Raw genomic sequence first — 27403 nt, forward strand, 5'->3', positions numbered from 1 at the left:
GAGGGAAAACAAGATATACAAACATAACTGTGACTTGTAGACAAAAGGCAAAAGGTTAATAAAAGCCTATGTTATTCAGTTGATCAAACTTTAACTAAGTCTGAATATAACTCCCCAATATATATAGCTTAATAATTTGTGATAATATTTCAGTCATCAAATTTTGAAAATGAAAATGTAAAAATAAGAAAAACAAAAAACCAGTAATATTTAGGCAGGAAGCCCCAGAGTAACACTGGAGGATGGGTAGGATGGTGAGTTTAATGGTTTAATGGGAAATCTGTTTAATGGTGGTGTCATGGTTTTCTCAGTATAAATACCAGCATTATTGATTTCTTAGAAGAAAAAGATACAAAATATTGAATGCAATATAGGAAAATAAAGAGACTGCATGATGTTCGCGCCTTTCTGGAGAACATTTTGTGTGATAGTTGAAGAGGATTGACACCAAACTTCAGATCTGGTTTGTTGATATCTTAATAGCAATTTACCTTAAACTAATGAAAAATAAAATTGAAAAAAAAGTAAAAGAAGTGAAAAGATGAATGTTTGATGATTAGGGATAATATGGAAATTGAGGAGAGGGAATAATTAAAACCATGATTTAAGAGATGCGGGATCATTTAAAAACAAACAGCAAAAAATAAAATATAAAATAAAAATGACACCCTTCCCTTGCAAACCCAGAAAAAAAACAAATAAATGGACTAAAAGAATATTTCACCCAGTTGATTAACGTGAATCATTACAGAGTTAAGGCATTGCGGTAGCTATTGGGCGAGAGGCATTCCACCTACTAAGTCTTTTGCCCACAGTTTCAACATGAAATCCAATATTGATAAGTGCCTGATGGTCCAATATGATTCGTCCATCAAAAACAAAGGCAGGTTTTAACATGGACTGGTAGATCTGGTTATAATCAAGGGTCTGAAAGAGAAAATGTTAAAGAAGGTTAAATGAGGCTCTTTGTACAGGGACAATAATTTATTTTAAATTGTATATTAATTTTTTAACTGGTTTCAGCACTGGCCATGTTGGAGCACCAACTCTGAGGATATATTCAGTTACATAAATTCCAGCACTTACTTTACTGATAATGGAAAAATGAAAGGCAAAGTGAGTCAGATTGGGATTTGAACTCAGAACATAAAAAGAAGTAAACAAGTGCTACTAGGTATTTTGACCAACACTTTACTGATTCAGTCATACACCCACCATATAGCATACATGCATTGATCTATAAAAGAGAAATATAGACTAGAAACACTGATAGACACAACTATACGAGAAAAACTGACTTCTTTCACAGAGTCAAATATACTTTAATTGGTAAACATACAACAAAGTTAACTTCAACATTAGGTTATTGCCCATGTATTTACAATAGTTTTATCCTCATAGATTATGCTCTCTCTCACTCTTCTATATACATGAAAATATGTTAGTTTATTTATCAAGCTTTAGCATACACACACACACAAACACTACTACTATTACTTCACTGTTAAATTTTGCCTCGCTTGTTGAGTCAGTAACTTTAATATCTACCATTGGCACCAAAATATAAATTTGTAGAACAAGAGTATAATTGATTAAACAATCCCCAGTATAATGCTGATTATTCTATCAATTCTTTGATGATGAAAGGCAAACCTGATCCTAGCAGGATTTGAACTTTGATTAGAGAAGGTTGCAACTAAAAATCACCTTTCTCAATTTGCTTTCTATTTCTAGGCAAAAGATAATCAGAGCTATATTTCTTTGATCATATGACTGTCCAACCAAGGTTGGTATGGGGCTAAACAACAACAGCAGCAGGAATTGCTGCTGACCTGATGCTAAACAACAATTTTTCCAGTTAGTTGTATATATGCATTACAACCTAAGTATATATGTCTTACACCTGTGTGTGTGTGTGTTGAGTTGACCAAAATGTCAGTTCAGCTTTTATTGACAGTAAACTTCAAGTACTCTAACAAATAGCTAACTTCAGCCAGTCTCTGCATATGTGCACTCATTAGGTACTTGACACTTCAATGTAGTTTGATTCAAACATGTAATGAAGCAGGTTGTATTTTGTGTACTTGGGATCACCCTGAAAATGAAGAACCAAAATAAACATTATCGATATCATCATCATCATCATCATCATCGTTTAACGTCCGTTTTCCACGCTAGCACGGGTTGGATGGTTCGACCGGGGTCTGGGAAGCCAGGGGCTGCACCAGGCCCCAGCCTGATCTGACAGTGTTTCTACAGCTAGATGCCCTTCCTAACGCCAACCACTCCGCGAGTGTAGTGGGTGCTTTTTACGTGCCTCCGGCACAGGTGCCAGGGGAGTCTGGCATCGGCCACGATCGGGTTGGTGCTTTTAACGTGCCACCGGCACGGAAGCCAGCCAAGGCGGTGCTGGCATCGGCCACGTTCGGATGGTGCTTTTTATGTGCCACCGGCACAGAAGCCAGTTGAGGCAGCACTGGCATCGGCAACGTTCGGATGGTGCTTTTTATGTGCCACCGGCACAGAAGCCAGTCGAGGCGGCACTGGCAACGGCCACGTTCGGATGGTGCTTATACCTTTTATATTTTTTAAAAGGCAAATAAGTGGCAGAAACCTGCAGGGAGATATGTGCTGTGTATGGAGAGGATGCTGTTATGGAGCATGTGTACCAGAAATGTTTTTTTAAGATTTTGATTAGAAAATTTTTCACTTCAACATTCATCTCACTAACTGAAATAAACAGTGACATCATCCCCCATTATACAGTCAGAATGATCACACATATTTCCCAAATTATCCAAATTGAGTGTTGAAAACCATCTGCATCAACTTGGTTACATCAGCAGGCTCAATGTGTGGGTTCCACATCAACTGAATGAAGCTAACCTCACCCAATGGACTTCGGACTTCCATCTGCGATTCATTACAGAAACATGAAGAAAACATTCCTCTTTTGAAGAGGATGGTGATAGGGGGGGACAAATAATGGGTCATCCATAACAATGTGGAGCACAAATTATCATGGGGGAAACAGCACTTCACCCAATTTGGTGGGATTGGAAAGTTGTAGTTTTTAACAAGCTTCTTCCCATGGACAAATTAAATCTAGTAATTGACCAAAATGAGAAAATTAAATGTAGTATTTTGCTAATCATAATGGCACTGACTTTCATCACAATGCCAGACTGCACACTCCTTTGCAGATGTGACAGAAGTTACAGGTAAGTTTTGCCACATCTTCCATATTTGCCCAACCTTGTGCCTTCAAATTTCCATCTGTTTTGTTCTCTTCAAAATTCATTGACTGGACAGACCTTAAACCCTGAAGAGGTTGTAAAAATTCACCTGGAAGAGTGTCTTGCCAGTAAAACAAGAAAAGAAATTCTTAGAGCAAGGAATAATGGATCTTCCCACAAGACGGCAGAAAATAGTGGAATGAAACTGATTATATCATTGATTGAATAAATCACTTTGTGTTTAAAACTTGTGTCTTATTTTTACTTTAAAAAACTGAACAGACTTTTAGGTCAACCCAATATATATTCCACATGGGGATGTACGTGTCATACAACTAGACCCACAAAAGATGAGTAGGGATAGGAAGAAATGGCAACTTACTATAAATTCATCCCATTCAGTACATATCACCACAGCATGGGCAGCTTCAGCAGCTTTATAAGGGCAAGGACATATTGTAACAAATTCTTTCACTAAAAGGAGAAAAGAAAAAATAACAATGAGGATAAATGTTTTTTTATTGGTTACAAGTGCTCATATGTGCAGTTCAAAATGTTTCATGCAAAAGTACTTACACAAACGTGGATGTATATGAGTGTGTGTGATTTGCATGTCATCATCACTGTTATCATCATTTAACATCCATGTTTCATGTAGACATGGGCTGGACAGTTTCACAGGAACTGATATGTTCAAGGACTGTACTTAGCTGCAATGTCTGCTTTGGCATGGTTTTTATGGCTAGATATCCTTTACAGCATGGACTGGGTACTTTTTTTGTGTCTCCAGCACTATTGAGATTGCCATGCATTTTGCAGCAAGACGTATACAAGTCCTGGAGTAGCCAGGGGGGTAACTTCATGTTAGAGGACAAGGGGATTATCATGAGGTGGGAGCAGAGAAGGTTCTTGCAGAAGAATCTGTATCTGCTTGGATACTCACATATAGTTTGAGAGAGAGAGATGAAAAAATGGTCAGTAGGAACTACATATAATGATGATGAGGCACCCAAGCCATCCAACAAGGCACAAGCTGAGTAGAAGTTGGTGAGTTTATATGCTTGTTTGGGAAGGTGAACAAGGATGGGGTAGTATGAGACAAAAGTAATGAGCTGGGGATGAGAGATGTGGAAAAGTGGAGTCAGCATGTAGCAGTAGTAATAAAGATGATACAGTTACTGGTGGTGGTGGAGGTATGACATGAGAGAGGGAGGGAGAAGAGATAGACATAGATGTAGTGCACGAGGGGAGTGTGTTACTGTAACAGATGGCGGACCCAAAATATAGCACTTCCAGAACTCAGTCCTGGTGATGAGGGCAACTTTTTTTGAGAACTGCATATTGCCAGAGATCCCAGTCCTCTGTCATTTCATCTATCAGGTTCAAGGTCCTGAGGGTGGCTTTTACACTTTATGCTATGTCTTCCCGGGTCTTTCTCTTCTGCAGGTTCCAGCCACATGTTCTCCACATTCAGCAGCCTTTCATAATAGCACTTGCAAACCAACTTCTTCTGTTCCATATTGGTAGTGAGTCTGCCTTTATAATTCTGAACATACTTGTCACCAATGATATCACAAACTTTCACACACATTATCTCACAATTTTGAACACTTCGTGTGTCTGATCCTCACATTGCAGGACATGTACAAATTTCTTCCTTTCTGCCTCACATTTGGCCAAGTACACCTGACATCTAGATGTCCTTCAAGTTATTAAGTAGTACTCTTTATTATCAACATCTTTCCAGTATATCCAAGTTAGTCTTTTTAGCCTTGATTGCCCTATCAACCTTATCATTCCACCACCATGTTACTTTTGGCTTGTTTAAGACATTTCTCCAGCCATGTCTTATCTGCAGCCCTAAGCAGGTTATTATGTAAAAATTCCCAGTTGTCGTCTATGCTATAAGTATTTAAATCTACTTCCCTACATTCATGTGCGTCAGAATTTTTCTGAACCCATTCCCAATGCTGAATCTCTTTTATTTCTAAATCTTCCTTCTCTATACTGATTCTCTTTTCTGTGTCCACCTAGCTCTGACAGATGTTCACTAGCCACTAACCTATGCTGTGTGGTGCATTCTTCACTAGGAAATGTTATGGTATTCACAATGACTATTCTGTTCAGTTTCCATGTGAGAATGTAACCATGTAAGTGATGAAGTAGTTGGTTGGTTTCTTAAAGTGTGAATTGTTAAGTCAATTGCATCATAAAAATATATCAATAAATATATACATATATGTATGTATATATTTATATATAATTATGAACAAGAGTGAAGTCAGTAAATTGTTTATTACATAAATTTACAATTGTTTCACTGTAATTTGAACTGAAGAGTATTGTTATATTATCATATGATATATGCAACTAAAGTGTATCATTATATCGATACAACCAAAAGTCAGCTCATCAGAATCCTGTATATAATACATTTATTACAGATGACTAGAATTATCATTGATTTATAAGTATAGCCAGTAGTGGTGTTTATATTAACACATTTACATATCACAAGTAAAGCTAAGAAAGAAAAAATAGAAATTTAAATACACCTGTCAATGAGGAATAGAAGAAATGAAGAAATGAGGGATAGAGGAAATAGAATAAGTCAGCAGATAATACCGTTCTTTGTCTCCAGAAAATTTATAAATCAATAGCCAGCTCTGTCTGGCACCTGTGCGGGTGGCACGTAAAAAGCACCCACTACACTCACGGAGTGGTTGGCGTTAGGAAGGGCATCCAGCCGTAGAAACACTGCCAGATTTGACTGGGCCTGATGAAGCCTTCTGGCTTCACAGACCCCAGTAGAACCGTCCAACCCATGCTAGCATGGAAAACGGACGCTAAACGATGATGATGATGATGATGATGAATAGGTATGTGTTTTTAATCATCCTATTATACAGCAGACATCTTCAGACACAGTTTTTAGGAATATAAGGTGTAAAGACAGCCTGTAAATTTGTCAACACAGAGGCCAAGTGGAAATGGCTACTAAATCCAGTGGCGAGATATACACTTAGATAGGAGACAAAGATAAAGTAATTAATGTGTTTAATAGCACACTTCATGAACCAACGAGAGGAAGGAAGTTGTGAAGGAATTTCTATGCATACAAAGGTGAGCTGAAAAGTTCATAGGCTGTCTCTGAAAAAATAATGCTAGGCTGTGGAATTTTGTGTGCAATTATTTCAACACTTCTTATTAATAACTGGATTGTTTCTTTTCAGGTAAATTGACATCTCACTGTACAAAGGACACTTCAGAAGTAACTAGTAGTGACTTCTCTTGAAAATCGACAGAATTTGGCATTATGCTGTCATGAAGTACCTGCAGAAATAGGGTTTAACTCACAAGGACAATCATGCTGACATCATTGCTATATTAGGAGATGATATTCCAGCTTTATCAACACTGCAAAAGTGGACGGCTGAATTTAGGTGGGGAAGGGAGAGTCTTGAAAATGACCCAAGCTCTGGACATCCTGCAACTGCCACTCCTGAAGAAAGCATTGATTGTGCTCACCACATGGTGATTGATACAGGTGATTGACTATAAAGCAAATAGCCAATGCTATTAGCATACCCTGTGTGAGAGTTCAGAATATTCTGCACAATGAACTTGGTGAATTTGGCATGATAAAAGTTTCTGGTTGGTGGGTGCCATGTCTTCTACCATCAGATCAAAAGCACATCAGGCTCACTACATCACAGGAAAATCTGACATTGTTTCGGGGAGGTCCAGCTGGTTTCCTTGACATTTCTTAATCCAGGATCAGTGTTGGCTTCATCACTTAGAGCCAGAAACAAAGAGACAATCCATACAGTGGAAACATGTCTCCTCACCTACTCCAATGAAGGCCAAAGTCGTTTCATCAACAGGGAATGTGATGGCCTCAGATTTTTGGGATGCAAAAGGCATTGTTTATTGACTATCTTCAGCTGAGCCATACCATCAATGGAAAGTACTATGCCAGCTTGCTGAGGCATTTACAAATGTCTATCAAGGCCAAACAGCCAGAAAAATTGATGAAAGCATACAACTTCTTGGTTTCAATGGCTGCTGTGTATGACTATGGCTTTCAGCTGGTTGATCACCATCTCTATTCTCTTGATTTTGCCCCATCTAACTATGCCCCAATATGAAAAAACACTTGTTTAGGAACCAGCATCACAGTAATGATGTCATATCTACTGATGATGATATTATATCTGCTGATGATAACTTTTTTTACCAACAGGATGAAAGCTTCTTCACCAATGGGAAGAAGCTTTCAACACTGATGGAAGAAGTGTGTGGACAGCAGGGGGAGGGGGACTATGTTGAAGAATAAACCTTATTTATTTAAATTCCATGAGAGTATCTTGGTCAGCCTATGAACTTTTCAGCTGATCCTTGTACAGACTTGAATTATAATTCTTGTGTTGCTATGTATATAATCTATGAAAATAACAATTTAAAAATTTTGAAATATGAAAATAAAAAATGATAAAGAACAGACACAGGAGTAGCTGTGTGGTAAGTAGCTTGCTTACTGCTACCAAGTTGTCGCGTTTTTTGTATGCTGTAAACGTTCAGTGTCGAAAATTGAACAATTGAAGCGGACAATTTGTCTGCCAATGGTCATGCAAGAAGACTCACTTTATAGTGAGAATTGTGAGTTTTTTTGGGAGGTGTGTCCTTCTGAAAATTTTTGAATTTTATGTGACTGTGTTTGTGCCTTCTAAGAAGATTTTACCATAGGAGTACAACCAGAGTTGGATGAAATTTTGTGCTGTGCTGCAAAGGATTACTGGAATAGCAGAATTGTGTTGTTTTGCTATTTTGTCTTCCTTCGTGCTTTCTTCTCTTGTCTGTCTTTCTGCTCTGTTTTTTGTTTATATTTTTGACTTTTGAGTTGAACATTTTTGAACTTTATATTTGAGAACATTTTTCATTATTTGTGTTGTATCTTTATGGCAACAAAAAATGTGCTGGAGTGGCGAATTGTGACCCCAATGACTGGATTAAAAATTATACGGAGAGAACAGTGGTGTTAAGAACCTACGCTAAGGTCCTTGACACCATCTCTGTTTTTTCGCGTAATGATATAGAAAATGAGTTGGCAGGATACCTGCCAAATCTTAGGTTTATCTGCAGGGGTGCAAAGTACGCAATGGTGTGTGTACTTTTCAACACCCCTGCAGAGGCTCAAAAATTTGTGAGCCAGTCCATTGAAGGGGAGAAAATTTTGTTTCTCCCCACCTATGGTGGGCAAAACTTGACAAAAGCCAGGGTGTGTGGGCTGCCACCCGGAATAGAAACTGAATGGATAGAAGACACTATCCGTCGGGGTCTGGGTGGCAGCCCTGCCAGGTTCTTAACTGTAAAAATTTTGCCGGTGGCTGATTGGGTCGGGTCAAAAGCAATTTTGACCTTATGGACCCAATCAGCCGATGATCTGGTTCTACCAGATTTTTTAACATTGGCCGGTTCCAGGTACCCGGTGATAGTTGAGGGTTCCCCCCCCACCCAGGTGTCACCGGGACTAGGCAAAGGTCCTGAAACAGTTAATTGATAAAGATCTCTCTGTTTCCCAAATCGAGCCCCTTGCTCCTTCATTGGAGGGAGAGAGGGAGAAAGTCGAGGAGGAGGTAACTTCGAAAAAAGGAACAAAACGAAAGAAGGTGGGCAACAATGGTTGCCCACTGATGGATCCCAAGGCGGTGGGAGGGAAGGAGGGATCTACGGACAAGCCAGAGGAACCTCACCCTCCCACCGTGAAGAAGGGGAAAAAGAAGAAAAAAAAAACGGGGCATTGCCAGTGGCGGCATGCCCTGAAACCCCTTCAGTGGGATGTGTTCCACCGGAGGGGGAGAAGAAGGAAACCTCGTCGGTGGGATGTGTGCCACCAAGTGATGGAGTTGAGGCCCCTCCAGATGAAAAAGTGGAAGAATTTGTATTCTTCTATCGCAGGGGAGGGGCCATTGGTAATTATGTGGAAAATGTCCTTGATAGTCGGTGACTAATGGACCTGACTTTTATTGACAGACCAGAGTGGCCTCTGTAGGTGGCTGCTCTGGTACTGGAAAGAAAGGACTTTTTCATATGTCAGGCTCCTTCCCAAGGGAGGATTATAGATTACATTTTTGGGGCCCTGACTTGTGGAGGGATGCCTGCAGGCCACAAGAGAATTAATCAGGGACGTGAGGTAAGAGGTTCATCACCTCAATATGTGTGTCTTCTACTATAGCCTCGGGGTGACCCAAAGCCTTGTAAGTGGATTTGGTAGATGAAAACTGAAAGAAGCCCATTGTATATATATATATATATGCGTGTGTGTGTGTATTTGCCCCACCCCCCTCCACCAACATCGCTCAACAACCAATGCTGGTGTGTTCATGTCCCCGTAACTTAGCAGTTTGCCAAAAGAACTGACAGAATAAGTACTAGGCTTACAAAGAATAAGTCCTGGGGTCAATTTATTTTACTAAAGGCGGTGCTCCAGCATAGCCACAGTCAAAGTGACTGAAACAAATAAAAGAATAAAGAACCAAATTATAATTCTCCTTCTGCATTCATGGTAATTGACAGTAAAATTATCAAAATCATAGAATATTCCACTGTAAATCGAATAACTGTATAAAACAGACACATACACATAGACACATCATCATCATCATCGTTTAATGTCCGCTTTCCATGCTAGCATGGATTGGACGATTTGACTGAGTGCTGGTGAACCAGATGGCTGCACCAGTCTCCAGTCTTGATCTGGCAGAGTTTCTACAGCTGGATGCCCTTCCTAATGCCAACCACTCCAAGAGTGTAGTGAGTGCTTTTACGTGCCACCGGTACAGGGGCCAGTAGGCAGTACTGGCAACGACCTCGCTTGAATCTTTTTACACATGCCACCAGCACAGGCGACGCTGGTAATGATTACGCTCGAATGGTGCCTTTTACGTGCTACCAGCATGGAAGCCAGTTAGCCGCTCTGTCAACGATCACATGCATATGGTGCTCTTGGCACCCTACAAGCATGGGGCTCAAGTGCCAGTAAGGCAACGCTGGTAACAATCACACTCGTATGGTGCTCTTTGCACCCCGCTAGCATGGATGCCAGTCATCGAATTTGATTTTGATTTCACTTGCCTCAACAGGTCTTCGCAAGCAGAGTTTAGTGTCCAATGAAGGAAAGGTACGCATAAGTGGGCTGGTTATGCCCCTGGCATAGGCCATGAGGTTATGCCCCTGGCATAACCTCACATATTGTATATGCTTGTGCACTAATGTATATATTTCTTTCTCTCAAAAGAATGTATAATCCAATTTAATTGTTTACATGTTTACAGGTACGAGGGACGTTCAATAAGTAATGCCTCTGACCCACTTGCAGTTGTTTGATCTAGCTGAAATTTTGCATGTGCAATCATTTATATCTCTATAGAGTAAGTGGCAAATTACAGCTCTGAATTAATTGTGGTTTCTGATTTACAGGTGTTTGAACCGAGTCAAGTGTGAAATGGAGCCTGTTGAGTGTCGAGCAGTGATCTGGTTTTTGTATTTGAAAGGACGCACACCATGGGAGACTTTTGATGAAATGAAAGTAACTTATGGTGATGATGCCCCATCATATGACCTTGTAAAACGCTGGCATTGTGAATTCAAACATGGTCGGAACTCTGTGGAAACAGCTCCCAGATCTGGTCGCCCCCTCCTGCCATTGATGAGGCATCTGTCCGTCAAGTTGAGGCTGCCATTTTGGAAGATTGACGCATAATTATTCGCCAAATAGCCCATGAGGTCAAGATTAGTACCAGGTCTGTGGAAACTATCATTCATGACCATTTGCATATGCAAAAGGTATCTGCCAGATGGATTCCCAGGTTGCTCATGCCTTTCCAGAAGCAAGAACGCGTTCAGTGCTCGAGGGTGAATTTGGAGATGTGCCAAGAAGATGAGTCAAAATTTTTCAAAAGACTGATTACACAGGATGAAACCTGGGTCCATCACGATGATCCAGAGACCAAAGCCCAGTCAATGCAGTGGAAGCACCGTGACTCAACCCCTCCAAAGAAGGCAAGGGTGCAGCCCTCCGCTGGCAAGGTCATGCTCACAGTCTTCTGGGACCAGGACGGAGTAGTGATGACAGATTTCCTGGCAAAGGGTACCACAATTGCAGGAGCCTATTATGCTTCACTTTTGAGGAAATTAAGAGAAGTTATCAAAATCAAGAGGCGGGGCAAGATCAGCAAAGGCATCCTCCTCCTGCAGGACAACGCTCCGGTCCACAACTCGCTTGTCGCCAGATCAGAAGCACTGACGTATGGCTATGAACTCCTCCCCATCCCCCCTACTTTCCTGACCTTGCACCCTCTGATTTTCACCTCTTCCCAATCATGAAGTTGTTTTTGAAAGGAAAGCATTTCCCAGATGATGCAGCCTTGATTTCTGAAGTCACGTTGAGGTTGGAGGACCAAGCTGGGTTCTTCTACAAAAACGGTCTTCAGAGCTGCATCAAACGATGGGAGAAATGCGTAACTCTGGGTGGTTCCTATGTAGAAAAAGACTAATAACTGTGTCAAGTTTCGTTGCTCTACTGCTATGGGAAGTGGGTCAGGGGCATTACTTATTGAACGCCCCTCGTATACTCCTTTCTAATACATTATACAAATACTCAATAGATATCGTTGCATAATTCTGTTCAACCATTTTCCAAGATGGATAATAGATATTAATTGGAATAATTAGTCATTCTTCATTCAATATTTCCTTTTGAATTTTCTGAAAGTTTTGTCAACTATATGGTTGCATCACATAATAATTCAGTCTTTGTCATTCTTTAGATAGTAATATACTTAAAGTTTCTTCCAGGCAAAGATTGCATCACCTAGAGATGCCATCATGTGGTATGCAGTTCTTATGTCATACCATGAAATAGTGTGTTGAATTTTCTTTTCCCTTAAATTGCAGATTAGGTTAGCCACAGAAGTGTTATGTCTCTTATTTACATTTGTAAATGGCACAACATGGTTATGCAAGCAATCCTTGAAAGAATTCCCTGCTGCACCAATATATGTGTATTCCTTTGCTTTAGTTCATAGCATTTGCATACAATGTTTTTGCAGAGACACTTGTTTTCTAAAATTACATTTCTTGATATTATTAGATGCAAAGGTGGTGAGCTAGCAGAAATGTTAGCACGCCAGGCGAAATGCTTAGTGGTATTTTGTCTGTCTTTACATTCTGAGTTCAACTTTGCCTTCCATCCTTTTGTGACTGATAAATTAAGTACCAGTTGCATACTGGGGTCGATCTAATTGACTGGCACACCCCTTCGAAAATTTCTGGCCTTGTGCCTAGAGTAGAAAAGAATATTATTAGATGTAGTAAGCATAAAGCTGGCAGAATCATTACCACACCAGGCAAAATGCTTAGCAGCATGTTGTCTATCTGAAGTTTCTTTTGCCTTTCAGGGTCAATAAAATAAGTACCAGTTAAGCACTAGTGTCAATTTAATTGGCTTATCCCTCTCCCAAAATTGCTGTCCTTATGTCAAAATTTGAAACCAATAATATTAGATATATTGGAACTATTGGCATTATTAATTTTCTGTTGCTTCTATTGTTTTATATTCATTACTTCCTCTCTGTTCCCCACCATTCATAAGGTTTTCAGTGAAAAGTTGCAATATTGGAAGGTGTGCGCAAGATGGTTCTCGCGAATACTCACAGAAGACCATAAACGGGACATCATCACCCACCCACCTTATTGTCTGGACTAGGCACCCAGTGACTACCACTGGTTCCCTAAGCTGAAAGAACATTTGGCCAGCTTACACTTCAGCAATGACGACAAGTTGAAAGATGACGTTCACCACTTCCTCAATGATATGACAGTGAGCTGGTATGCCATAGACATACAAAAACTGCCACAACTCCTACAAAAATGTATCGACCGAAATGGTGATTATGCAGAAAAATAGATAAATGCTCAAACTTTAAAATGTTGTAAACATCATTAACAATAAACGTTTCTGTGACTTCTAAATATTTTTGGAGACCTTACTTTTGGGATTACCCTCATATATATTAACAGCCATTTTACTGAAAGTTTCATGGACATGAAAAATGTCTGAGGAACCGGTCTTGTTTATTTTCATATCCATGCAACTTTAAGTGACATGAAAAACTAAGTCAACTTGTCAAGTGCTACTTCCATTCATTTGTTCACTGAGTTATGTATATATAACAACATCATGATCACCATCATTTAATGTCTGTTTTCCATGTTAGCATGGGTTGGATGATTTGACAGGATCTGATGAGTGACACAGTTGCGTCAGGCCTTAATGTCAGCTTTGGCATGGTTTTTACAGTTGGAGTCCCTTCCTAACACCAACCAGTTTAGAGTGTGCATTGGGTGCATTTTTTTTGTGACACTGGCACTAATGAAAAAAAAAAAAAAGGAAAACATACCCATTTCTGGTTTGTCTGTAATTGTGGGATGCGTCAGGTCCCTGCAAAGTAATGTCAATATGATATAACAGGTGAATAAAAGAGTTAGACATGTACACAAGTAGTATGGCAAGCACTAAAAAAAAGCAAAAAGTTTTGCCCTCCCCGACTTCATCATCATCATTTTTAATGTTCATGTTCCATTTATTTGATGACTTAACAGAATATGACAGGTCTAAGGACTGCATTGTGCTCTTCGGTCTACTTTGGCATGAGTTTTATGGCTAGATGTCTTTCTTAATGCTAACCATGTACTGGGTGCATTTTTTGTGCCACAAGCTCTAGTGAGCTTGTCGTGTAGCTTGTTACTGAATATTTTTCTATCCCATATAATTTGTCTGTCTTCACCATGAAGTTGGACAAATTTAAAAAGTTTAAGAACATATTAATTTTATTTAACTTGATAATTTGACCCTTCCCCAACAACTTTTTAATCTTTTCAAACTGTCACCACTATGAGAAAAACTGCACTGTGGTACTTTACATGGACACTAAAAATAAACCAAGGTACATTACAAATATATTCCCCACCCATACAGTCTCCAAATATACACACAGTAAATTAAGGTAAGTCATGGTCATAGGCAGAGACATGATTGTGTGATTAGGAAGTCTGGTTCCTAAGCCCACAGTTTCTGGTTCAGTTCTACTATGTGGCACCTTAGATGTCTTCTTCTATAGCTTTGGGTTGATCAAAACCTTGTATGTGGATGTGGTAGACAGAAACTAAAAAATGCTTGGCAAGTATGTGTGTGTGTGTGTTACTTCTTACTTTAATACAATGTGATGGCTGTATGTGAGAGTCACCACCATACAGTGTCTTTCTTTCCAATCTTCTGTTAAAACATGTCTGGCCATGAGGAAGTATTATGTTATTAAAAACAGGTGAGGATTGGTAGAGTACCCAGCTGTAGAAAATCTACCTCAACAAATTCTGTCTGAACCATCTAAGCATGGATGATAATTTAAATATTCCTGCATAATACATTAATGGTACCATTAGATAACCCCATACAGTAGACTATACAACAGTTATCACCATACAGTACCCAGCAACATTTCATATGTACCCAAATAATACACTAGGTACCTTAGATATCTCAAGATAGTACATCCAGGTACTTTACATATTTTATATCCGGCAGTAAACCAACATTAGTTGGCTTACTGCATTTCTAATAATGAGAATGATGATGTAGAGAGTATCTGTGCAACATGGGCAGAATAATTACCACATGTTTTTGTTTAATGTTTTGATTTATTAGTAATTTCTCAATGACAGGTAGATGTTCCACCAGTACACACACACACACACACACACACACACAATGAGCTCCCACGCAGCTTCTCCCTACCTAATTTTACCCAAGGAGACACTGATCAATCCAAGGCCATGGTAAAAAATAGTTGTCAAAGATTCTGTGGAGTGGTATTAATTCTGGAACTATGTTATTATGAAGTTAACTTCTTAGCCATATGGTCATACTTGGGCCAATACATGTACTAAAGTAGTATACAAAGATAATTTGCTTTTCAATGGTAGACTTAATACCACTATCTAACATTTAGGATGCCTTAAGCAGAGGTCACTCGGTTGCAAGAAATCTAACCAGGTCTCCACCTTGAGGATACCTCACTCCCTCTCTCACTAGGCTTGGAGGCCCTGTAAAGGGTTATGGGCACTGCTTTTCCTCTTGACTTTTAGTGAAGATAAAAGGGGCATTCCAGCTAATAGTGAACTAAGCTTGAAAGGTGGTGACTTTTAAATTGCCAGAAATGTTTCCTAAGTGATGTGGCTCTTGTTTCTAGTCACTCCTGAAAATTTCATCTTCTGTATATGGTTCTGATTTTGTGAGCAGTCAAAGTAGGGAGCTGAGCTGAATTTCAGGACTTTGCTAAACTTGGAACCAAATTTAATTCCTAATATTTCATGATTGAAACATTTTCAAACTTTGAAACACTGTACATGTGACCTACTCCATGAATACATAAATAAATAATAATAAAAGACTATAGGTCACCCAACTGTTTTTCAAATGGTCTCAAAAATTAGAAAAATATTAAAAATATGTAATTTTGGTACCCAGTAACAGCCATTATAACAGTTTCAGGTAATTAAGTTAATTATATTCTGAACAGTAGATATAAATGTCTATTACACTACCAAAATTCAGGTATTGAAAATATTTAGATTTGGAATTATTAATCCTAAGATAATAACCCCAATGCTCAAACCCACCATGTTTGACCTTTGGAAATTCAAAGTGGGACCATTTTGTTTCAGAAAATGTTTTTTGAAATAATATCAACAGAACATGGATTTTCAAATAAAAATGTCTTCAACTCTTATGAAAAAATCATTTCCTTCTGAACAGGTATCACTGTGGAGCTCTGTAGAAAAGGAAACAAGCACAATTTGACCTCACAAAAACCTACTTTTTGTTTGATCATTTTCATATCATAATACAGTTTTTTCTCTAACAATTATATATCATGTGAAAATTCTGGATGTAAACTGTATTCCCATATACTTTTGATCAAAATCTCACATTTACATATCATGCCAGGTTCCTTCAATCACTCACGTATGTCCAACCAATCACAATATTTGTTCTGTTTTTGTCTTAGACTGCTGAATGGTAGCGCTTGTTCTAGTTGAATGTGTTGGAGCACTAGAACTCAAGTGGTGTTGAAAAGCATACAGTTATGAAAAGGACTTTTCTTGCTTTGTTTTGATATAAAAATTGATGGGGGTAGGTAAGTTAATTGTTATGAAATATATAAGTGGAAGCTTTATTGTTAATTTTCACTTAGAAAATATTCATCCAAATTTCATAAATGATGTATCAAAATGTTTCTTTTTGGATGCTCTCCAAGAAGAAAGTACAGTAGAAGTTAGATTTAAAATATTTTCAAAAATTCATAGTGATACCTACTCTATAATAAGCAATAAACTAACCCTAAAATCCAGACGTAAAATTACATGGGAAAATAAAGTATACAGTAGCTTTATGCATAAATAAGTCCCAAAATGTGACAGCTGTTATGATACCTTACCTCAGCACACTTGCATGCACACACACACATCCAATTTTTTTGAAGTGGAACAAGTTTGAAAATTGCAGAGAGTATGGCCTAAATTGAAGTTTACAAACATAGTTAAACCTCTTTCCCCTCATCCTCCTGCAGGAGAGGGGAGAAGTAGAAAAACAAATGAATTAAACAAATAAAGAAAAAGGAAAATATAGAAGACAATAAGGCAAAAACAAATTAATGAAAACGAGACAAACAGAAAAAACCCCCCAGAAAATATAAAGCAAGAAGAGAGAGAAGAGAAGGGTGGAGAGAGAAGGGACATGGTTGGAGAGGGAGAGGGCAGAGAAGAGAAAGGTGGAAGAGAGAGGGGAGATGGAGTGAGAAAGGGGAGAGAGAGAAAGAGCAAAAGCCAAAATCAAGTGAAGGTAACTTACGCATATATCTGTTTTTGGTCAACTTTTGGATCATATATAAACACATTAGCACCTTCTTCCAGTAGATGCTTGCATACATAGATTGATGATGATTCTCTGTGAAGAAGAAAAAACATTTTGATATGGCACAGAAAATAGAAATTTATCTAAACCACTACAGTCTAACATCAAAGACACTTCTCATAAGAGAAGAGGCAATGAATTGTTCAACCTGCTAGAAAAAGTACCCGAATCTACCTTAAATCATACCTTATTGTCTTAAATAAAGACACACTGGATTATGTAGTCCTTAATACAAGTGATTGCATCAAACATGTAGATTAAAATAATAATGATAATAATAATAATAATGATGATGATGCAGTACCAGGCAGTGGCTCTCATGGCTTTTAATCTTAACTGATTGGAAGTGTCTTGGTATAAAAGATGGTGAACAGCAAATATTCTGCTCAATACCACAGATTTGCTTTGTCAGTTGTTTGACCGTAACTAGTTGAGCATGTCCCTTAGTGGTTGATGATATGTGCATCTTTGATTACAAGCAGAAGTAGGGGAGGGGGAGCATCATAGCCATGTGTTGAGAGGGATTCTTTGAGGTTTGAATAATTCACCTATGGAAACATGGGTGTTTTGTTCATCATCCTTAAAACAAACCTTAGTCAGGGACCTGTTGAGTGGGATGGGCTAATCGACCTGAAAAATGAGATCACCATGTCCTGCACATATAGTTGTGATACATGTGCCTGGTGTACCCTTATCAGACAGGTAGTCATGATGGATATATTGGGCTTCATATATTTGTACCCCAGTGTCACTTTGATGGGATGGACTGCTCTCTCACTCAATAATAATAATGTTGTTAATAATAATAATAATAATAATAATGATAATGATAATAATAATAATAATAATAATAATGAGTTTTGCATAGAAATTAGTAGAGGAGAGGGTTAGTTGATAATATTAACATCAATACTTGACTGATATTTCATTTTACTGACTCAATAAGATGAAAAGCAAGGTTGACCACGATAGGATTTGAACTCAGAATAGAAAGAGAAGAGACAAAACTGTAAGGCATTTTTTATGAAGTTGTAATGATTCTGCCAATACACTACTCTACAATATCAATAATAAAGAGCTAGAAAAAATGCCACAAGCAGACAACAGCAACAACAATAGATATTATTTCTAATTTTGTCACAAAACCAACAATTTTTGGAGGAGGGGTTAGTTTATACCATTGACTCCAGCCCCAAAAGGATAACAAGCAAAACTGACTGTGGCAAGATTTGAAACCAGAACATAAAGAACTGGAACAAATACCATGTGGCATTTTAACAACCAACTTAATGATAATTTAAACAAAATGAAGGGTTTTTACCTTGTGTCCGCAGTGTCTTTCTTAAAAGCGAAACCAAAAACTGCAATTTTTTTGTTTGTCACTGTATTAAAGAGAGCTTCAATAATTCGATTAGCAAAACGACGTCTTTGAAAATCATTAATATCAATTACCTGAAAATAGAGAATAATGAAAAATGGCATTAGGAAGGGCATCCAGCTGTAGAAACACTGCCAGATCTGACTGGACTGGTGCAGCTTTCGGGCTCCCCAGACCCCAGTTGAACCGTCCAACCCATGCTAGCATGGAAAGCGGACGTTAAATGATGATGATGATGATGATGATTCCAATCACAGAGGTAAATTGTTGAATTAATTATCTTTTATTTTTTGTTTTTGGATAGTTTTGTTGTTTTTATGTTAGCATGAACTAACATGGAAGTTGAATGTCCCCCAGTCAACTTCCAGGTAAAAAATAACTGAGGGAATTCCCTGAAATTGTGCACATGTACCAGTATATGCAGAAGGTGCACAAAATTAAAAACTGCACCAAAAACCAAAAGAACATGAAATATTTTTGTTCTTGGTCTTTTAGCCCAATATTACTAAACTCTCATCAATATGTCTGATTGCACTCTAATCAATAAGAGATCGAAAGGCATTCAAGTCATAAACAACTCATCATTTCTGTTTTTACAGATAATTTCTTTCTAGGATCAATCATCTGATATGTTGTTCCCTTAAAACTGTGTGTGATTTTAAGGAACATTTGGTTACTAGTTACAGCAAGTCAAGCTATCACAAATAAACTTTCTCAATGTTGAAACTAATACTGGGTTTCTAATCTCATCAAAATAAATTAACAATTTAAATAAAGTTTTATTCCATTTTTTTTTACCCATTTTCCGTAAAAATGCCACAGAATGATGGCATGTGTCTGCCTTGTAAGTTTTTTAATGTACATTTAAATCCTGGTTGAACAGAATCAACCAACTTACCCATACCAGTATAGAATATGGAAATTAAATAATGATGATGATGTTCATTTACTTAGTCTCAATATCAGCAATTTCTGATATAATTTGAGTAGTATTTATTTTTGAGGGGAGCTAGTTGTTTATCAATGCTAGTACTTGCTGGTTGGTACTTTATTTTATTGGCCTCAAAGTTGAACATTGCAGTATTTGTTCTAGTCAACATAGAAGACTAGAACAAATACCACAAAACATTTTGTTTGATTCTCTAACAATTCTTGCCCATCTCCTACTCTAACATTAATAGGGCAAAAAGACAAATAATTATATATAGACTCTGTTCTTGGCTCATCTTATTTTAATTAATAAGGTAATTACAGAGAGGAATTTATTCAGTTTGCTATCCATTACCTTTGTTAATGATGCTGATGATATTTTGAGTTAGATCATTGAAGAGTTTAGAGAGTTCATATCAGTAAAGATGATCTAATCATGACATACCATACAGAGGTAATGCTTTGAGAAGTGACTCAACAATTAGCCAAGTGTTACAAGATTGTAAGCTGTAACCTTGCAGCTTCACTAAATTTTTCAGAAAAGATTTGGAACATCAAAAATTTAAAATATATTTGGAAGGTGTAAATTCTTTTTTTTTGTTATGGAAAAGTGTTACTAAGAGAAAGAACACTCATATATCATCATCATCATCATTCAATATCTGTTTTCCATACTGGCATGGGCTCGATGGTTGGACAAGAGCTGGCAAACCTGAAGACCATGTCACACTCCAGTGTCTGTGGTTGGATGCTCTTCTTAATGCCAAGTACTTTACAGAGTGTAGAGGGCGCTTGTTTCATGGCACCAGCATCAGCAGGGTCACCAAACAACTTGCAAGACAAAGATCCCTTACCTGGGAGGAAGAGTGATATTGAGGGAAATGGCTTTGTGCTAGTTAATGAGATGTTAAAAAGAACAGAGGGATAGAGGTAGATGTCTTGCTGTAGAGGAGATACAAGGATATCTAAGCTGAAAAGAGAAGAGAGAAAGATAGAGAGGGAGAAAGTGAGAGAGGTGGTTAGAGATGGAATAGAGTAGGAAGTGATGATGAGAGATATAAGAGTGACTCAGGGTGGAAGAGTAATGGTAGATATGTGAGGGCACTGGAAGTGATAGCAGATGAAAGAGGAGTTAAGGATAGAGTATAACAAAGGGTAGAAAAAATGGCTGAATGCACAGACAGGAGGTGATTGATGGAAATAGTGGTCAGGGAAGAAGAGGGTAACCAAAGGAAGGGAATGTAGTATGTGTCTGTTTTGCTCTCAGATGATTATGGCAGCTGAATAATAGAGAAGGGGATGTTGGGGAAGCTTGATGGAACAAATAGAATTGAGGTGGGGCAGAGTCCCATTTGTACAAGCATTTACCAAGGTGGTTTTAGGATATCTGCTGTGGTGAATGGGTCTTCTTGAGCACAACAAAGCACCAGACATCTTGTTCCTTTGTCATCTCCTCCATAAGGTTCAGTATCATGACATCAGCCTTCAATACTTCATTCAATATCTTCTGGGTCTCTTCCTTCCACAATTTCCATCAAATTTAAGTAATCAGCACTTCTTTATGCAACCATCCTCATCCACATGCATCACATGATCAAACCAGTGCAGTCTTCTCTCTTGTACACTACATCTAATTTCTCTTATGCTTAACTTTTTTCTCTATACACTAGTGCCCTGCCATACATGTTCACTGACATTGCACATCCAGCGGAGCATGCTAGCTTCATTTCACTCTAGCCTTCACATGTCCTCTGCATTTAGGGCCCATGTCTCACTAACATGTAGCATTGCAGTTCGTACACAAGCATCATACAATTTTCCATTCACTTGGAGAGAGAGAGAGACCTTTGGTTGCTAATAGAAGTAGAGGCTTTCTGAATTATCTGAATTTTCTCCTTCCTATTCTTATCCTTGCAATTATACTGCTAATTAGGTTACCTAGGCAATGAAAATTATCTATCTACTACTTCTAAAGAGCATCTGGGACATTTGAGAAAATCAATTTCCCATGTATCTATAGACTTTAAGGCTCCCGAGCATCTTCCACACACAAACACTACTTTATCTGTTAATCTTCCAGTGATTCCATCGCATCTCTTGTATCTTGCACTGGGTACACCAAATAGAATTCCTGTCAATGCTTTCCTTACATACTGAACAGGGCCATTTATCTGAAGTGGGTAGTGTTCTGTGTGTTTTCTTGCTTACTAGAATCTTGGTCTTTACTAATTCTAGGCTCTTTGATTCCAGGTTTCCTTTTCATATCTGGAACCTCTTTTCTAGTTCAGTTATAGATTCTGCCATGAGACTAAGATTATTAGCATATAGTAATTCCTATGGGTAGCTAGTCTTAAATTTCTCTGAGATGGCCTGGAGAGCAATGACGAAGGGGTAGGTGAGAACCAAGCTCTGGTGAACGAACACCTACTTGTATACTAAATTCATCACTGTATTCACGATTAACTCTTATCTTACTAAAAGCACCCCTGCACATGGTTTGTATAGCTTTCACAAGCCATTCATCTATCTCTAGCTTCCTCAGAGGCCACCATATTACAGAGTAAGGTGCTCTATCGAAAGCCTCCTCCAGGTCAACAAATACCAAATATAATGGTTTTCATCAAGTCTAATTTTTTTCCTAATTAATTGGGCTGTAACTCTCTTTGAAGCTTTCATCACCTGGTCCAGTAATTTGATGCTTCTGTAATTACTTCTATCTAAGGCATCTTCCTTACCTTTGTAGCAGCTAACTGTAATGCTGTTACACCAGTGATTGGGGATGACCTTCTCGAATAACCTGATTAAACTATATAGATGACAAGACAGTATCTTACTCTACCAGATATTTTAAGCATCTCAGCAGTAACTCCCAACAGACCAGAGGTTTTCCTTTTCTTCATGTTTTTAATTGCCTTATCTCTCATACTACTGTCAACCAGAATAGCTGGCCTCTCTGTTGGGTTCATATAAAGGAGACCCCTTTTCTCCCATTCATTATTCACATTTTATAACCTTTTACAGTAGCACTTCCACACCTCTTTCTTTTCAGAACCATTAAGTACAAGCATATCATTATCCATCCATACACATTTCTCTCCCACAACATCTCGATTCTCTCAGACACATTGTCTTGCAATCTGGAACACCTCAAGTCTCTGATCTTTATACTGTAAGATATTGGCTAACCTCTTCCTTTCTGCTTCTGCCACTGCTTAGCTCCCCTTTAGCTGCCTGATATGGTTCTTCACTACCGCTACTTTTCTACTCTTTCCAAACCTGTCTCTTCTCTTTCATGGCCCTGTCAACCTCATTCTTCCACTACCATGTCACTCTTGGTGTGACAGAAGCTTTATTCCTGCTATGGATTTGCTCTGTTACTCCCAGTAAGTTATCCCACAAGATCAGCCAGTTCTCCTTTATGTCATACATCTCTATCATCATCATCATCGTTTAGCGTCCGCCTCATCAAATGCTTTGGTTAGAACATCTCTACATCTCTGGCCATCTGAAGGATTCTTGGGCTTCTGTAACTTCCTTTTCAATATTGGTTTGTGTCTTTGGGTATTTCTAACCCAAAGTCTGAAGTCACTAACCACTAACCTATGTAGAGTTGTACATTCTTCATCTGGGAGCAACTTTGTATTTACAAGCATCTGATTATCCCTGTTTCTGATAAGAATGTAGTCAATTTGATTCATGTAACTACTGGATTGATAGATGCTCAGATGGCTTGCAGGTTTCCTGAGGTTAGTATTGTGGACCAGTAAGTCATTTGCTTTACAAAACTCCAGCAGCCTTGTTTCTAGAACCATGAAATCCATTGAAATACTGCCCAACATGACCATTGAAGTCACAAACCACAATGATAATGTCTTTTGCTATCAAAGTAGTCTGCAAATGGGATTTATTGAAACGGTCCTTTTGATTATTTGCCAGTCTGGCATGTTGGCATATGCAGAAATGTCATTGTTACATCAAACAAGACTATTTTGAGCTTAATAATCCTATCACACAGCCTGATTACCTCAATCACCTAACCCATCCATTTCCTTTCCAAAAGAATACCTACACCACCTACTCCATTGCTACTAGCCTTCCAGAAGAATTTGTATCTATATTCCTTGCCCACAAGCTAACTGAGGATCTCCTCCATTGCACTTCATGCACACATCTACATGCCTTTACTTTAACATTTCAACAATGTCACCAGACCTATCATGAGTGATAGAGATATTGAATTTTAAAAAGTGACCAAATTTGTTGTTGGACTACCAAGTCAGCTACTACATGTCAAAGCTTCAGTGTGTTTAATGCCAAGAGAAACAAGATGTTTAAGATATATTTCTTTGTTTTGCTTGCCTTAGTTCCTGGATATTGCATTTGTTGGCTAATTGAATTCCATTTTCAATTAAGGATAGTGGAAGGATAGACTGCTGGAGAGGAATTACTCACCATCCTCAAATAATGAACTAAATACCTATGGCAGGTGCAAGGGAGACAACAGCCACCAACCTTACTGCAAACTTAGCTGAAATTGCCACACCTATTACTGCTATAAGTGAGACTGACAAAACCGCTACTACAGCCACTATCATTGCTGCTGCTACTGCTATTGACAGCCACCCCTGCTGCTACTGCTACCACCACAGCATAGCAATGATCACAATCAGAAAGAAAGGAAATATCAGTACTGTGTTTATTTGTAAGAAAAATATGTGAACTTCTAGAACTGATACCATGAAAGATTAATTTTATTTTACTTACTTCAGTTTATTTTATCTTTTATTTCAACATAACTAAGCATCTTTATAAATGATTGAAACCAATAGCGGATTTTGCTAAAACTATAAATACATTTTCTTATTCATGATAAAGTTCTCAAAGCATTTTCTTCTTTGTTTATATATATACAAGTGAGTAGACAAAGGAAAGGCAGTCAATACATTTATTGGGAGTTGCATGTATAGATCAAAACAGTTTGATTCAAATTCTGTGCTACTTAAAGTTTCAAAGCTTTTGAAATTTATTGCTGGGCAGTGGAAATCTGAATCCAAATTTGATTCAAATTTCCACTGCCCAACGATAAGCTTCATGAGCTTTGAAACTTTAAGTAGCACAGAATTTGAATCAAACTGTTTTGTTTATATATATGATGATGATGATGATTATTATTTCTTCTTAATAGAATTGAGGATAAAATCCCATTAATGATTATATCAAGAGGTTAGCATGAAATAAAACCTTGTAAGTAATTTGTATATTATATATATAATTATATTACAAGGATAAGGATAGAAAAACCTTCTCCAACATGCTGAAAACAGATGCCAAAGGCATCAGAAAAACCACCATATAACTAAAGAAAACACAGGTTGTAAGCGGGCAAATGAAAAATTCTGAATAAAACTTTTTATTGCTTTAATCCCGAAATTGGACCCAATACAAAATTAACTGTGAAGTTTCATTTAGTATTTTTCATTTGCTCATTTACAACCTGTGTTTTTGGAGTTATGCGGTGATCTTTTAGTGCCTTTAGCATCTATTTTCAGCATGGTGGAGAAGGTTTTTATCCTGATCCCTTTAATATGATTATAAATAATTGTTAATTTAGTATATAGATTACCTACAAGGTTTTATTTCATACTGACCACTTGACATAATCATTAACGTGGTTTTATCCTCAATTCTATTAAAAATTGATAATAAAATATTTTTACTCCTGATCGAAATCACATTTTAATAAAAAAACACATGGTTGAAATGAAAAATATAAATTTGACATGCAAATATTTGTATATGGACATTGCTTCATATGGGTATAAGTATCTGTGATTATACACCTTGAATATTGTGCTGATGATGGGAAATAAGCTTTTTTATTTCTTTAATCACTAAATTGGACCCAGTACACAATTAACTGTGAAGTTTTATTTAGTAGTTTTCATTTGACTTCTTTCAACCTGAGTTTTTTTGAGTTATACAGTGTTTTTTTTAGTGCCCTTGGTGTCTATTTTCAGTATATTGGAGGTTTTTTTAATCCTGATCCCTTTAATATAATTATATATATAATTATTAATTTAATATATATAAATATATATACATACACACATGTATATCATCATCATCATCATCATCATCATTTAACATCAGTATTTCATGCTGGCAGGGGTTGGATGGTTTGACAGGATCTGACTGCATCATGAGCTAATGTCTTCTTTGGCGTGAGTTTGATAGCTGGATGCCCTTCCAGACACCAACAACTTTGCAGCATGTGCTAGGTGCTTTTTTCTTATAACTATACACATAGCCATAAAAATGTGTGTGTGTGTATGCATATGTTTCTTACATCTATACATATAGACATAAAAAGTCACACACACACAAACACCCACATATACCAGGTCGTCTCATAAATAATGTCTGAAATATCATATATGTAATTTCTATAAAATTTTATAGTATTCTAAAATGTCAAATGGTATTAATTGAGACTCATATGAATTTGGAAACCTTTAACTGAGTATAATTCTTTTTACAAAATAATGCAACTGAATTAATTACTAATATTAACCCCTCAAAGATGATGTATCGAAGGAGCATTTAAGGCACATAAAGCTTTAAGAGTACAAAAAGCAGCAGCCCTGAAATATCCATTCTGTTAAAGGAGAAGAGTGCTTGAATGAAAGTGGTTGCAGAAGATGGTTTGTAAACTTCTAAAATGTTGATTTCAGCATAAGAGAGAGGCCATGAATAGGATGCTTTGTTGAATTTGATGATGAGCTTCTTTTGTCACAGCTTGAGAAGGATAATGCTGTGTCAGATGAAGAATTGGAAACAAGCTCAATTCAAGTCATTCAACTGTTTACCACCCTCTTCAACCACTTGGAAAGGTGCCCAAACTTGGAAAATGGGTTCCCCATGATTTGACAGAAGCCAACAGAAAATCACAAGTGGACATTTCATCTCCCCATTCTCTTGAATGTATCTCCCCATTTTTGAACAGATTAGTGACTATTGATAAAAAAAAATGGATTTTTATGAAAGTGTGAAGCAACACAAGTAATGGCTTAATTGTGGAGAACAGATTAAACCACAACACAAAAAGGACCTCCATGCAAAAAAGGTTCTTCTTTCAGTTTGGTGGGATTGCATTGGAGTGATCCACTTTGAGCTGCTACCAACTAATGAAACAATTACTGCTCACACCTATAGCTAATAATTAGAGGGTTAGCTAATAATCAGGATAATGTAAGGTCCCATACTAAAGATTACATCAGATAAAATTGAAGAACTTGGTTGGTAAAAAAATCTTTCACCCACTTTATTCCCGGACCTTGCTGCTTCTGATTACCATTTGTTTTGAAGTTTACAGAATCATTTAGATGGATTAGTACTCAAAAGCTGCAAAGAGGTCAAAACTGACTGCTCTTCCTTCTTCTCTTCAAAACCAATGGAATTAAAAGAAACCATGAGTCATTGATAATGATGGGAATTATTAACAGGATTGAATTTTAATAAAATGTAAAATTAAATCACTGTTTTCCTTATCCAAAATTCAGACATTACTTATGGGATAACCTGATATATTGTATAAAGCATGAAGTTACTGCATCACATAAAACCAAACCTCCCTAAATAGCAGTGTGATTGTAAAACTCACCTGTTGCCAGTATGCTGCTATCTCAGGAAGATTTAAACACTCACAGAGGTAGACCAAATTGAGTACATCTTTTTGAAAACAACTCCCGCCAAAACCTGAAACAACAACAACACTGTATAAGGATACTATTTAACCCTTACAAGATGATCAGACAGATCTATCAGTTT

At 37.6% G+C, this 27403-nt stretch overlaps 1 protein-coding gene across 2 annotated transcripts in view; it reads right to left on the minus strand.

Annotated features, from left to right (window-relative positions):
* Window positions 1–209: 209 nt before the first annotated feature.
* Window positions 210–27403, minus strand: part of LOC115214112 (UDP-glucose 6-dehydrogenase) — a 134333-nt gene continuing 107139 nt past the window's right edge. For both annotated transcript variants that reach the window (XM_036504887.1, XM_029783169.2), the window contains 6 exons: window positions 27237–27331; window positions 18590–18720; window positions 17206–17301; window positions 13697–13737; window positions 3619–3710; window positions 210–927 (listed from right to left, as the gene is read on the minus strand). In XM_036504887.1, the coding sequence (XP_036360780.1) occupies window positions 754–927; window positions 3619–3710; window positions 13697–13737; window positions 17206–17301; window positions 18590–18720; window positions 27237–27331 (629 nt within the window). In that variant the 3' untranslated portion in view covers window positions 210–753. The remainder of the gene's footprint in view (window positions 928–3618; window positions 3711–13696; window positions 13738–17205; window positions 17302–18589; window positions 18721–27236; window positions 27332–27403) is intronic.

The sequence above is a fragment of the Octopus sinensis genome, linkage group LG7 (genome assembly GCF_006345805.1).
Source record: "Octopus sinensis linkage group LG7, ASM634580v1, whole genome shotgun sequence".
Taxonomy (NCBI): domain Eukaryota; kingdom Metazoa; phylum Mollusca; class Cephalopoda; order Octopoda; family Octopodidae; genus Octopus; species Octopus sinensis.